General features: G+C 39.0%; 1 protein-coding gene across 1 annotated transcript in view; it reads right to left on the reverse strand.

Moving 5' to 3' along the window:
• Positions 1 to 6,697: 6,697 nt before the first annotated feature.
• Positions 6,698 to 14,676, reverse strand: part of LOC139155274 (serine protease 27-like) — a 38,947-nt gene continuing 30,968 nt past the window's right edge. Inside the window, exons 2-6 of the mRNA XM_070730396.1 lie at positions 13,349 to 13,375; positions 12,436 to 12,598; positions 9,323 to 9,594; positions 8,279 to 8,448; positions 6,698 to 6,985 (exon numbers count right to left, since the gene is read on the reverse strand). Of these exons, the coding sequence (XP_070586497.1) occupies positions 6,698 to 6,985; positions 8,279 to 8,448; positions 9,323 to 9,594; positions 12,436 to 12,598; positions 13,349 to 13,375 (920 nt within the window). The remainder of the gene's footprint in view (positions 6,986 to 8,278; positions 8,449 to 9,322; positions 9,595 to 12,435; positions 12,599 to 13,348; positions 13,376 to 14,676) is intronic.

A 14,676-nucleotide genomic window follows, 5' to 3' on the forward strand; every position in this document is an offset into this window, starting at 1 on the left:
ATCTGAAAAAAAATTCCGAAAAGCCGAAAACATGCATGGACAGTGCTGAAAACTTAGCTTCTTATCATGTGCAGAAATAAAAGCCTGGGAAAAAAATCTCTCCAAAAAACCCAACAACGCCCTCCCCCGTCCATCTGAAAAAGAATTTTTAAAATGGTGGCACCCACGGACCAGCATTGACCAAGCTGGTTCTGTGACATCATCACAACATCAGCAATGGTTTGCTACTGGTTTTGGTGAACCAGCAGGAAACCACCTCTGCATCAAACATCTGGAAATAATTGGCAAAGGAAAATTGGATACTGTAAATCAAGGGTCCCCAAACTTGGCAATTTTAAGGCTTGTGGACTTCAACTCCTAGAATTCTCCATCCAGCAAGGCTGGCTGGAGAATTCTGGGAGTTGAAGTCCACAAGTCTTAAAGTTGCCAAGTATGAAGACCTCTGCTGTAAATTTTTTTCCAGAACTTTCCCTCTGGTTGCTAGGTAGACCTTCATGGTTGAAAACTCTCCTTTTGACAGTAGTACCTAATCCCTCCACCATAGCAGGAAAATACCAATCTTCAGAATGATATTTTATAAATATTCCTTGAATCCAAAAATTATTTTATTAACAACAACAACAATAAAAAAACATACAATACCAAAAATAAAGTATATATGTATTTCAAAGTTGAACTGTAGAGACTTGGTGCCATCTGAGTTTGGATGTTGGCAATGCAGGACAAAAGAGAATGGATGAAAACTGATCAAGGATAGAAGCAAACTAGAAGTAAGAAATTTCTTAGACTAATTAATCAGTGGATGTTAGAATAATTAATCAGTGGATCCACTTGCCTCCACAAGTTGTGAATTTTCAAACACTACAAGTTTTAAAGAAGAGATTAGACAATCATTTGTCTGAAATGGTATTATTTTTTCTGCCTGAGCCGTGAGTTGGACTAGAAGACCTCCAAGGTCCCTCCTAACTCTGGTATTTTGTTTGCTTGTAGATGTTTTATTACTAGACCAGGTAACATCTTTCATGCTCATTTCACTGAATATGCTACCTAATCTGGTAATGAAACGTCTGAAAGAAAATGGCCACACTCAGACTCCACAAAAAGGAGGATCTAAAATTCTAGCCTTGTTCCTTTGGAGTATTTCAGCCTTGTTCCTTTAGAGCAGTGTTTCCCAACCTTGCCAACTTGAAGATATCTGGATTTCAACTCCCAGAATTCCCCAGCCAGCATTCACTGGCTGGGGAATTCTGGGAGTTGAAGTCCAAATATCTTCAGGTTGCCAAGGTTGGGAAACACTGCTTTAGAGTATATAACCCTCTTTCCACTGCTCAGAGATAGACAAAAATAACTCTGGGTGAAATGAATGGCTGTACAGTGGAACCCCGACATAAGAGCTGCTCTACTTAAGAGCAACTCGAGATAAGAGCTGGGAGGGGAGAGATATTTTTGTTCTACTTACAAGCCCAAATTCGAGATACAAGCGCCAAGGAGCTGTCTCCTGAAGCCGAACGCTAACTTCCGCGTTCGGCTTCAGGAGACAGCTGCGAAGCGGCGCACGTGTTTTAAAAGGTTGCAGCCGGCCTGGGGGGCTCGGGGGTGCTTGCAGCCAGCCTGGGGGGCTTGCCAGCACCCCCCCGAGCCCCCCAGGCTGGCTGCAACCTTTTAAAACACGCACGCGGCTTCGCAGCTGTCTCCTGAAGCTGAACGCGGAAGTTAGCTCTTTTTCTTTCTCTCTTTTACCTTCCCTTCCTCTATTTCTTCTTTTCTTTCTCCTTCCCACCTTCTTCCCTCCCTCCCTTCACTCATTCCTCTCTTACTCTCCCCTTTCATAAGTTTCCTTGCTTCCTTCCTCTGTTCCTGTCCCTTCCCTCTTTCCTTCCTTCCTTCCCACCCTCCGTCCATTCATTTATCCCATTCCTCTCTTGATCGCTTAAAGCCGGTCCGTGGTGCAAAAAGGGTTGGGGACCTCTGTCCTACAGGATTGGGTGGCAGAGAAGTTGAACATATGTAAATTTAAAAGTTTAAGGAAGTTTACAAGTTAAGTGAAAGAAACTTCATTATTCATTTATATGTACATGTACATTTCTTCATTAAAAACTTGTCTTTCTGCATAATTTAGACTAACTTTGTGAGTTTTTTGAGGGCTGGAACCAATTTAAATTATTTACATTAATTCCTATGGGGAAAAGTCGTTCGAGATAAGAGCTGCTCGACTTAAGAGCCCAGGTCAGGAACGAATTAAACTCGTATCTCGAGGTACCACTGTACTTAGGAGAAAAGAAAGGTGATTTAAATTTTGTGTCATTTTTCAAGCACTGCAAATTATGGCATAGTGGTAGATATTATTCATAAGTCAGTAGTTTCAGCAGGCGGTTTTTGCATTAAAAAATGGCAGAAGACTCATGAACAGCAACTGAGTTCCATCCTGTTAGACCAGTTTCAACTTTACACCCAAAAGCTGCTATCACACCCAAATCTGAAGATTAATGATTCCTATTGTTAGACTGTAAAAGGACACTAGTTGGATTGAATGAAAGAGAAAAACAGTGAGGAAGTGAGAACGGGCGGGTATTGAAATTATGTGGATGGGTGATGAGTTTAACTTTCTGTATATTTAAACACAGAATAGCAAGCACAATATTTTTCAGGAGATTGTCGTAAGCCTGTTTTCAACTCTCACCACTTGAAACTATTAGGCAATAACAGCTAGCAGAGTGGCATTATTCCCATTCCCATATTTGGGTCACCCCAAAGAAGAGTTATTTCAAATCATGTTCTATCTGAGTCATGTTCTATCTGAGTATCCAAGTTCAAGGAGGTTTTTTTGGGAAGGAAGTAGGATGATACAAAGGTAGGTAGGAGGCAGGGGTGGATTGGCCTTACCTGCTGCTACTGGTGCACTGCATCATGAAGAGTTGCAAGTATGCTATGCATGCATAGCACATATGCAATAAGCAAAAACACACTGAAATCTCAGGAGGAGACCTAAGCGCAGAAGCAAAAAGGTCACTGAAATCTCACAAATTGAACAATCTGGCAGCCACTACCAGTGCTCAGCTGCCTACCACACCAGTAGCAACCCACCCTGGTAGGCGGTAAGAAGAAATTGAAGGCAGGCAGGCAGGTAGGCCATAGGTAGGTAAGTAAGTAAGTAAGTAAGTAAGTAAGTAAGTAAGTAAGTAAGTAAGTAAGTAAGTAAGTAAGTAAGTGGGAGAATGTGGCTGAGAAACAATATATGTCTTAGAAAAACCCATCTACCTTATATACTGCAAACAATAAATAAGTCTGAAATACATAGCACCATGCTGTACATTTAGTAAACCTTAAAGCCATTTCATGAAATAACTTTTCTAAGAACGTTGGTGCCAGCAGCAATTTTGTTTTAAAAGAAGCAATCTCTCCCTCTCCAGTTTTAAAAGTAGAGAGTATTTAAAGCAGGAGTAGGCAAACTGTCATTTAAGCAAAGTGTGAATTATAATGCTTAATAACTGTAGTGTGGAGTCTCAAAATAAGGAATGGAGTAGCTGTGCCTTGTTATTTGTTCAAACTGTCAGATTTGTTCAAATTTTTTTAAATTTTAAGCAAGAATAAGATGTGGTGCTGGCTATCAATTTGGCTGATTCAAAAAGAGATTGGATAAATTAATGAGTGTCATGGAGATCAGTGGCTTTTTAGCATGGCAGTGGGACCGCTTTGAAGATTATCTGTGGGAAATGACTGAGCCTCCTTGTGCAATTGCTACCATGAGAACAGACTGCTAGATTGGGTGGACCAGGAATTCTATCCAGAAAAACACTGCTTCTATTTTGATGTTCCAAGGCAGTGTTTTTCAACCTTGGCAGTTTCAATATGTGTGGATTTCAACTTTCAGAATTTCCCAACCAGCTATGAACAATTTTCCAATTGCTAACGTTGAGAATCATTGTTCTAAGGACTTCTTGCTTTCCCCTGTAATTAATACACACGAACACAGCTCCAAGAACATTTGGAATTCAGTGTTTTTTACTAGCACTTTTTAATGGAAACATCCTAAGGATTCTGGGAAGTGCAAAAATGAGGTAGATGGACAAACATAATGAATGGCCATATATGGTATAAAATGTTGGAATAAAAATTTCCTGAGCACATTTACATCAATCCTTTCACACATTAAATTCTACTTCTGTTTCAACATTCTTGATTCTAGCAACATAATTTAATGGGTTTTTTTAAAAAAAAGAAAAACAAACCAGTGTGCTACTAGTACTAATAGATGTTGATCAATCTTCTGCCTAATATGGTTTTAAATCACTAACAATTTTGGGAAATTTTTGAATGGAATTTTCTGTTGGATTTCTCCTATTCTTAAAGGTGCCTTGGAATGTATCCTTTCCCCCCCTCTGCATTGACTTTCTAATCTAAATTTCTTCCCCAAGATGCTGGGTGATTCTCACAAGTAAACAAAGGTACTGCAGCATCTTTGGCAATAAGATACCTTATTTCACTGTCATAACTGCAAAGCAAAACCATCCGTACCAGTAAGAGAAATGAAATATTTCCTCTTGAATGCTCTTTGGGGTAGAGTGCATTGCAGTAATCTAAACAAAAGGTTACAAGGACATGAATCACTGTGAGCAGGCCTCCAGGAAGTGTACAAGTGTAAGTGTGCAAAGGGTCTCCTCCTATCCAGTGCTCTCACCAGCACTGGTGATGTTGCTTAATCTGAGCAATGAATCATCTGCAAAAAGGCAATCAAGCTCAGAGAGTATCAAGGACCCTTCACTTAAATCCTAATCTACAAACATTCTCCTTTATTACTTCCTGTTACGTGTGCTGCTGCATAGGTAGTTGCTATGGTCTTCTCACAAGAAGGTCCATAAAAAGTGTGATGCTCATAGTTTGCCTGGCCATCTAGATTCTTAGAGAGTGACTAGGTAGAACTGTCACATGAGGAAAAAGGTGTGCAAAACAGAACAGTAAAAGAAAAGTTAATTGCTTTTCTTGCTTCACTTATCAAATCCTCTTGAGTTGCACTATATATGCATCTGTTTTCAAGTGTCATATCCCACTGAATAGTCTGGTAGTATTCCTTCCTTCCTTCCTTCCCTCATTCATTCATTCATTCATTCATTCATTCATTCATTCATTCATTCATTCAAATCACCCATCTCAGGCAATGACTTTGTGTGGTTTACAATTAAAAATGCTACAATTAAAACAATAAAAACATTCTAAAACAATAACTATTAAAAAACACACCCAAAATAAATACTGTATGTGCAGCAGCTGAGATACTTGGTCAGTTAATAATTAAGCCAGGCAATAAGGACCTTAACACATTCAGTGCCTTAGGCTTGGGAATTCCATCAGGTTTTAAAAGCCTTAAAAAGGCTAACAAGGTTGGGGGCATTCTAATTTCCAAGGGAAGACCCATCTTACTGCAGAAAAGACCCATCTTCTAATCCCTGCCAGCTGACATCTTCTAACTGATTGTGTATCTGCAGCATACCCAATCTACTAGATCGAATTGGATAGGTAGACACCCTTGGAAAAAGGTAGGCCCTCTGATAACGTGGTCCCAAGCCATGAAGGGTTTTCAAGGTGCAGCTAGTGCCTTCAATGGCACCTATAAAAATAGTGCTAACCAATGCAGTTCACACAGTAGTGATGTTATGTATGCTTTATTTAGTAACTGCACAAACATATTCTGCATCAGTTGAACTTTCTGAGTCCTCTTTGGGAAAAACCCATGTAGAGTGTATTGCAGCAGTGTAAACAAAAGATTACAAGGACTTGACTAATTGTGAGCAAGACCTCCTGATCTAGAAGTGGTTGCAACTGATGTACAACCTGACAGTGTGCAAAGGCTATTCTAACCATGGCTACTACCTGCTCTTTGAAATGATCCATCAGTTTAGGAGGAGCAGCAGATTGCAGATCTGTCTGGACTACTGTGACCCCATCCAGAACTAAAGATGGAAGAACTTTTTCTCCTGAGGGTTATACCAACAGCCCAATTGCTAAGGCTGATTCACAGTCTGTTTTACTTCATCCATTTCCAAAAACTTCTAGATACTAGAAAGGATGTCAATAAGGGGTTGAGGTAGAGATATAAAGCTGGATGTCTTCTGCATAATGATGATATCTCAACCTCCCCAAACTGATGGACCACCACACCTAGTGACCTCATATAAATGTTAAACAGAAGGGGAGAGAGTAGGGGCTATAGGCTGGATCTCATTCCCTGCAGCAATTACAGCATTTATTATAACAAAATCATTTATTAAGTTGACTAAATATGAAATGCAGTTCTTGGATGGATATATACCAAACAAATGAGTCATAATATAACAAATGCCACACATGTTCCCATGTCTACCACTGAATCTGTTCTAGGAACTGGAAAGGTTGTGGGTTCCTCTGTTCCAATACTCTACTTCAAGTACTATTTCTGGAGTGGAGAATTCAATCCATGAGAAATGGGGATGGTGAGAGCAAGGAGGGTAAGGAAATGCTCCTGAAGACCCATCAATTTCATGAGTATCATACCAAAAGTGGCATGCTGAAGTGAATTCTTTCTCACAGTAAGGAAGGAAAAAAAATTAAATCCTTTGTTTCCTCATTGACAATTCTGACAATTTCAGTTTTCTTCCAAAATGTAGGATTAAAAAAAATAATCGGAAATAGCTTCCTAGGAGAAAGCACTGCCTTCTCTCCTTTAAAAAGTCTGCTGAGATAATAGCAGCAAAACAATAGTGGCAGCAAAGATGGAGATGAAATTGAAACTTCCAGTAGAGACACCATCACTGGTGCTATTGTTGTTTACTCTGGACCAATGGGTGTTCCTGAGCTCTGGTATATGAGTTTGGATCCATTGTTGGTAGTATGGCACTCTTGCATAAACTCCAGGACGGTTCTTCTGGGCACATCCATCTCCCCAGCTCACTACTCCGGCAATAAGCCAAAAATCTTCCACCCGGCAGGCCAGTGGACCACCTGAATCACCCTGTGCCAAAAGAGCAGCATTGAAAGAAAAATATTGGCAATGATGGAAGCAAATATATATCTTTGTATACCACCAATACGCATGTGACAAAACAAACAAACACAAATAAATAAACAAATGCTTATTATAAATGCTGCACGATGAAGAACAGGGAGGGGTATGTTACTGAAATACAGCAGAGATAAATGGTTTCTGCTACTTTGAGAGTTGCACTGAAATAGGGTTACCTGAAGTTGAAGAAGTCTATTAATCTACAGGAGTTCAAATTTGGCCCTATTTCTATTTTTCAAAAATGTAATAAATCATAAATTCCATTTTAATAGTCCTAGTAGTTTCTGCAAAAGCATGATGCCCACTTCAAAAACATGCTACATAAACATTGTAGCAAGGTCCAATGGAGATCCTCAGTCATCCGGGTCATGCTTTTTCAAAAGGCAACTGGACTTTGTTTTTTTTAAAGACATTTCACTTCTCCTCTAAGAAGCTTCTTTGGTTCTGACTGAATTGTAGAGCATGGAAAGATGTGTATTTCTTACAGTCATCTGGCATTAGCAGTCTTTATGAGAGTCTTGGAAATTTATCTGTGTCCTCAGGCTAACCTGAATTATGCAATCACACAATCCTTTCAGCAGGTTCAAGAATGTTCCACACCCAATTGCATTATTCAGATGATCCTGAGGGCAGAGATAAATCTCCACATTTGTGAACAACTCCCAGAAAGAGTGCTAATGACCAGATAAGGGCAAGGGATATAAACCATTCCATCCACCACCATTCACTCAGAATCGAGGAAGCTTCTTTGATGAGAAGTGAAAGGTCTTCAAGAAAAACCTAAGTCCAGTTGCCTTTTGAAAAAGTACCTTTACTACATTGTAACCCAGGTTGACCTAACCATTACTGGCCTACATCTTATCATTAGCATGGAATATGAAATATGGACCAAAATGTAATCCAGCTTTCATCTTTACTATCCTGTTAAAAATACATATAAAAGTGAGATGAAAATGTTCTTTTTATATTTGCATATGTGTGTGTGTGCCTTTCAGATTACAAGGAGCAAAGATTCCATATTTAGACTTCAAAAATCCAGATAATTACCTGAAGATAGCAAAGATAATCTTGGCTATTGTATGGTGATTATACAAAGTTTTGCAGCCCAACTATCCTTACTAGAATTATTCTGGAATTAAACATTGATAGCAAATAAAGAAGCTGCCCAAATCTCTGTACATGTATATTCTAATTAATTTTATAATATACATGTAATTAATTTGAATCCAGCAAAATCTTAACCTGGCAAGCATCCTGTTGTCCAGCAGCATAGCCAGCACATATCATATCTTCTTTAATTTGTCTTGAGGCCCTGGGCTGTCTAGAGTCCTGGCGGTAGAGATAGTTGCATTTTTTTGTGCTGATTATGGGAATTTCTAGCTTTTGTAGTATATCAGAGTTCTGCCGTCCTTCTGCAAAGGGAGTAAATGAAGAGATTTCATTTAAAGGAACCACTAGAACGTTTTTACGTCTGATTCTTATATACTTAATCTGTTCTTAATTCTTGCTTTAAAAAACTTTACTATCCTCTGTATACAGTAACTCTGGATGGATAAAAAAGATTTTTGCAACAAAATTTTGTATATGTAGCCTTTGGGCTCTTGTCAGATATTAGGTGAAGAAAACAAATTGTCAGGGCAAACGTTTTAAAATGTTAAATAATGGCTACTCAATAACCTTGTGATGTACTACATACACAATGCACATCCACATCCACACACACATATAAAATTATTGTATAACATAAAGTTAAATTAATATTCTCTATGATATGTATACATAAATTATATAATATATATTTATAATAAATTATTAAATTATTATTATTATGTGTGTGTGTATGTTTTTGTAGACAATTTATATATATATATATATATAAATTATATAATATATATTTATATTTATATATATATATGTCCTATGCCACCCAACTCCATAGGGACTCTGGGAATTACCCTAGTAGTAGTTAAAATTCTGTAGTTTCATTTGTCTTTCCATACGTACTCCTAAGTATGCGTCGAATGAAGGGGCTCTCAGCTGAATAACAGCTCTTTTATTTGGCATCCTGGCACAATATGAGAGAAGGTGAATGCAGAGCTGTCCGGCAGTTCCCTCATTTAAAGGGAGCAGCAGTCTGACAGCTCAGCCACTCAGAGCCCTTGAATTTCCCACCTGTATTGAGCACCGATCAATTTAAACTTACCAGTTATTTCCCACCTAAAAGATGGACCAGAGGGAAACCTTTCTCCCAGGTTTCCCCTCCCCATTATCATATTCAACACCTACCTTTGCTTCGGATGTTCCCCCAGCCAGTGACCCAACACTTCTGTCCTGGTTGGAAGTTGATGCTGGCGCCAGGGACACAGATTGGGCTGATCTGTTGGCTAAGAGGCAGTCGCTGCTCCAGTTGGATGAGGGCAATGTCTCCAATTCTTGAATTCCCTTCATAAGTGGGATTGAGAATAATGCGCTTCACAGACGCTATGATTGAATGAGGCCCTGGGTCAGAAAGCTTCAGTGCTCCAACTAGCACAGTAAAATTAGAAGGATTGTTGATCCTGAGAGGCACAAAGTGAGAAAAAAGAAGACTATATATGACAAATGGAATTATTTTTGGTGCAAAATAAGATGAGCACTGAACCAAAGTACAAAAGAGACCCTTCATTGTTTTTTAATCTCTCTCTCCCCCCTCTTTCTCTCCCTTCCTCTATCTTTCTCTCTCCTTTTCTCCCCTCCCTCCCACTCTAGCACGCATGGCTGACACTTTCTGACTCAATTGGTTGATTCTTGCTCGGAATATGTCAGATTTGTAGCTTTAACTGGGATGAATGGAAAAATAGCTAGAACATGAAACCCCCCCAAACTGAACACCCCATTGGGAAAATAGGTTATGTATTGGGAAACACAACATACACTCTACTGACTGGACCAAGTATAAAGTATAGGTATCCCTTGCACAACTCTAAGGGGCAGTGCTCATCTTCGTTTCAAAGCTGAAGAGCTAGCGCTGTCTGAAGACGCCTCCGCGGTCATGTGGCTGGCATGACTAAACATCAAGGGCGCACAGAATGCTGTTATCTTCTCATCAAAGGTGATCCCTATTTTTCTGCTTACATTTTTACATGTTGTCAAACTGCTAGGTTGGCAGAAGCTGGGACAAGTAACGGGAGCTCACGCTGTTACGCAGTGCTAGGGATTCAAACCACCGAACTACTGACCTTTCTGATTGACAAGCCCACTGAGCCACTGTGCCACTGCTGAACCAGGGGGACATATCAAATGAGGAATTAATCTATTTTGCAACAGGAGGACAATCTCTCTTCTCTATAATCCAAATATCCTGAAGGAAGTTTCTATTATTAATCAACAGGATTTATGCTTTTATAATTAATATTTTTCTTATTTTTTAAAAAAATCCTTAGAAATAAAGAACAACAAAATCAGTGGGGAAAATGAAAATATTCTTTAAAACATACTCCAAAGACTGCAAAAAATAAGTAGTAAAAGTCTTTTTTAAGTTGTATCTTCAACTGTGAAGTTAAATTAGTCATGATCAAATTTTCAGTTTCACCTCAAACTGATTCAAATGCAGGTTGATATCAAGTCATTTAATTTTTCAGGTTCACCATGTTACTGAATTTTTCTGGGCTTAGAAGCTAGGCAGGATGAGGCTTGCTTGATGGTTCTTGGGAAAAAGATCACATGAAACCTCAGATTTTTCTGAGACGCTAAAAAATATCAGAACAGTGGCTAATTGCTTATTTAGTTTTTCCTACATCTGCAGTTCGAGGGCACTTTTATCTTTATAGTTAATATTATTGCTGTAATAACATTATGAAAAATGCAAGAACTTGTCCAGGCAGTCAATAAGTGTGAAGACTGACTGGAAGCACCTACCCTACAAAATATAGGAAAAAATGCAGTCTTTGTTTTCCTTAATGGCCGGGATTGTAGTGAATATAAAGGATGGTCTTGAAGAACAGAAAAAAGTTCCATTACCAATGCAGTGATCAGATAAACAAGCTTCAGCCTAGGTCAAAAAGGGGATGTATGAAAATAGCTCATATTAGCTCATATTAGCTCCCATCATTGACCTGAAGGTAAAAGAGTGAGGAAGGGGAGCACATCCAGAACTGGTAACATTCTATTAGTATAGTTCTAATCAAAAGTAGTTTTAGATCTACACAGTGTTTGTTTCTTAGTTTAGAGTTAGACTACCATGTATGGCTTATAACCATTATTAAGTGATGTGCCGGTGCCTGGAGGCTGTTGGGGCCTGGATGGGTGTCAACAGACTCAAACTCAACCCGGATAAGACGGAGTGGCTGTGGGTTTTGCCTCCCAAGGACAATCCCATCTGTCCGTCCATTACCCTGGGGGGGGGGAATTATTGACCCCCTCAGAGAGGGTCCGCAACTTGGGCGTCCTCCTCGATCCACAGCTCACATTAGAAAACCATCTCTCAGCTGTGGCAAGGGGGGCGTTTGTCCAGGTTCGCCTGGTGCACCAGTTGCGGCCCTATTTGGACCGGGACTCATTGCTCACAGTCACTCATGTCCTCATCACCTCGAGGTTCGACTACTGTAATGCTCTCTACATGGGGCTACCTTTGAAAAGTGTTCGGAAACTTCAGATCGTGCAGAACGCAGCTGCGAGAGCAGTCATGGGCTTACCTAGGTATGCCCATGTTTCACCATCACTCCACAGTCTGCATTGGCTGCCGATCAATTTCCGGTCACAATTCAAAGTGTTGGTCATGACCTTTAAAGCCCTTCATGGCATTGGGCCAGAATATCTCCGAGACCGCCTCCTGCCGCACGAATCCCAGCGACTGATTAGGTCCCACAGAGTGGGCCTTCTCCGGGTCCCGTCAACTAAACAATGTTGGTTGGCGGGCCCCAGGGGAAGAGCCTTCTCTGTGGCGGCACCAGCTCTCTGGAACCAACTCCCCCCCGGAGATCAGAACTGCCCCTACTCTTCCTGCCTTCCGTAAACTCCTCAAAACCCACCTTTGCCGTCAGGCATGGGGGAATTGAAACATCTCCCCCTGGGCATGTTTAATTTATATATGGTATGCTTGTGTGTGTGTCTGTTAGTTAGTATATCGGGTTTTTTAAAGCTTTAAATATTTTAACTGATTGGATTATTTATGATTTGTACTACTTGCTGTGAGCCGCCCCGAGTCTTCGGAGAGGGGCGGCATACAAATCCAAATAATAAATAAATAATAAATAAATTAAATAAGGAGTCCGATTTAGAAGACTGCCTGTGAATTCCCAGGCAGGCTGGGAAGGCACTGGGATACTTTGGAAAGCTGCATTTGAAACTCTGCCAAGAATTTTGTTTCCCCAAGAAACATGATTGAAGGATAGCCAGCAGATTGTAGAGTGCATACTTACTGACTAAAACAATGTGAGGCTGTGAGGATCCACTGATCTGTGATAAGAGAACCACCACAGTGATGTTCCCCATTCAACTTGATGCTCACTTGCCAAGGCCATTCTCCGTCCCGGGAATCTGTACCCCCTACAATCCGGTTCAAATAGCCTTGTTTTCCACAAACTGAAAAAAAGAGAGAAAGATTTACTGTTCCTGTAGAATTACGTGGTATTTCATGGTTATCTGGATTTTAGGTTTTTACTCTTCTATCATCTTGGAATTGTGAAAAAATCTGAAATTTAAAAGGTATGAATCTATAAATTCTTAAGTGTTTTGCTGCCCGATGGCCAACCTCTTCTTGACTATGAGGAGAAAGTCCCCAAAGGGGAAACTAGAAATAAACACCAGTTTATTTCTGTTTACTCCACATTTCCATTTTCCTCTGCTTTTCTTTTTACTTCCTCTTTGGGCCCTCTCCTCTAACTACATTTAGCCAAAGACTTTCATCCTTAGCCTATTTTTTATTGGTCCACTCATCTATTTTTCCTTAATATTCTACATTGCCAATCCAGGAACCATTTTTCCACCTCCAATCTTGTTCCTTATTCAACCTCCTTCACATTTCTTAAAGAATCCTTTAGGTTCCTCCAACTTTTAATTCGTTTTTGTAATTTTGAGCCTGGTGATGATGGACTGGAGTGCATGTGGAACACGTGACTAACAACATTCCATAAATGACTTTGACGTTAGTAAAGGCAATATTCGATATTTTTTCAGCTTTAACTGAAGATACGGTACTGTCATTATTTCTATTATATAGTTTCTAAGATGGCTATTCTTTACAGAATATTATATTAGAATTTAGTAGGATAATCTTTCTAATCAATAACACACTAACAAGTCAATATGCAAGCAGATATAATTGATGCTCACCTCTGGGAGTAGAGCTTGGTTCAACATCTAAAAAAAAGAGAGATATAAAAACATGAGAGTTGCAGTTTAGATTGCTATTTTAATTCAATGGAAGTAATTTGGAAATGGCTAAGTATTTCTTTTTTAAAAAAGGATATCTTTATATAGGTTAAAAATGAAACAGAGATAAATATAAATATGACATATCAATCATATATGTTGTATTATGACAGAAATAGAAGAAAAGAGAAGGAAGAAAACTAAAAGATAGAAAAGGTATAGTAGAAAGGGGAAGTTTGGGGAAAGAAAAATGAAAAGGGGGATTGAGAAAAAAATGAGAAAAGGAGAAGACATGCTGGCTATTTAACTGGCACTTCCGTAATGCTTGTGCGTGTGTCTGTTAGTACATGGGGTTTTTTAAAGCTTTAAATATTTTAACTGATTGGATTATTGTGATTTGTACTACTTGTTGTGAGTCGCCCCGAGTCTTCGGAGAGGGGCGGCATACAAATCCAAATAATAAATAAATAAAATAAATAAATATACGACCTCTGATTTAAATATGTAGTTAGTGTAAATTTCCCTTGATTTTTATTAGTTCATTGCATGGTGTTAGTTAAATCTTTGTAGATATTGTTGGTGTTTATCTTACAAGAAAGTTCTTGTCCGTGCACTCAATATTTTAGGGTTTTGTTCATAATGTTCTTATTTTGTCTAAAGGCTATGTCGATCAATGTCTTTTGTAAGTTATGTGAAATGTTTGTTTTCTTTTCATGGTGTGTTGCCAGTACATGAAATCGTTGTTGAACAATCTACTTTTTAAATAATGTTTAGGGTTTTTTTGTCTTAGCTAGTGATACCATTTCTCCCAGGCCTTGTAGAAGTCGGTTTCATACCTATTTTGCATCTCCATTGTCAATTTTGATAATTCTACGCATAGCCCAACCATCTTAAACCTCTTAATTAAAATCAAGTACAGTATTTCTTATATTTGACCTACTTATAAATATTTATCAGATTTATCTAGCTGACCATTTCACTGATGTAATTTTCAGTGAGGTACAATTAAAACAAAAAACCAGAGTTTTAAAAACCATTTAAGTTAACCATTTAAAAAGTTATTAAAAAATAAACATTAACAACACCAGGCAAGGTCTTCAACATTTCACCAAGTCCCTATTTCTATGGGTCACCGAACCCTACTGACAAAATCAGGTTTTAAGGGATTTCCAGAAAGGCAATGAGTCAGGACCAATTTTACCGGGGGTTGGGGCAGTGAGTGCAATGACAAAAAAGGCTTGTCTTCTGGGGCCCATCAAATGAAACTTCATAACATAAAGGACCCATAA

Source organism: Erythrolamprus reginae, unplaced genomic scaffold (genome assembly GCF_031021105.1).
Source record: "Erythrolamprus reginae isolate rEryReg1 unplaced genomic scaffold, rEryReg1.hap1 H_1, whole genome shotgun sequence".
Lineage (NCBI taxonomy): Eukaryota > Metazoa > Chordata > Lepidosauria > Squamata > Dipsadidae > Erythrolamprus > Erythrolamprus reginae.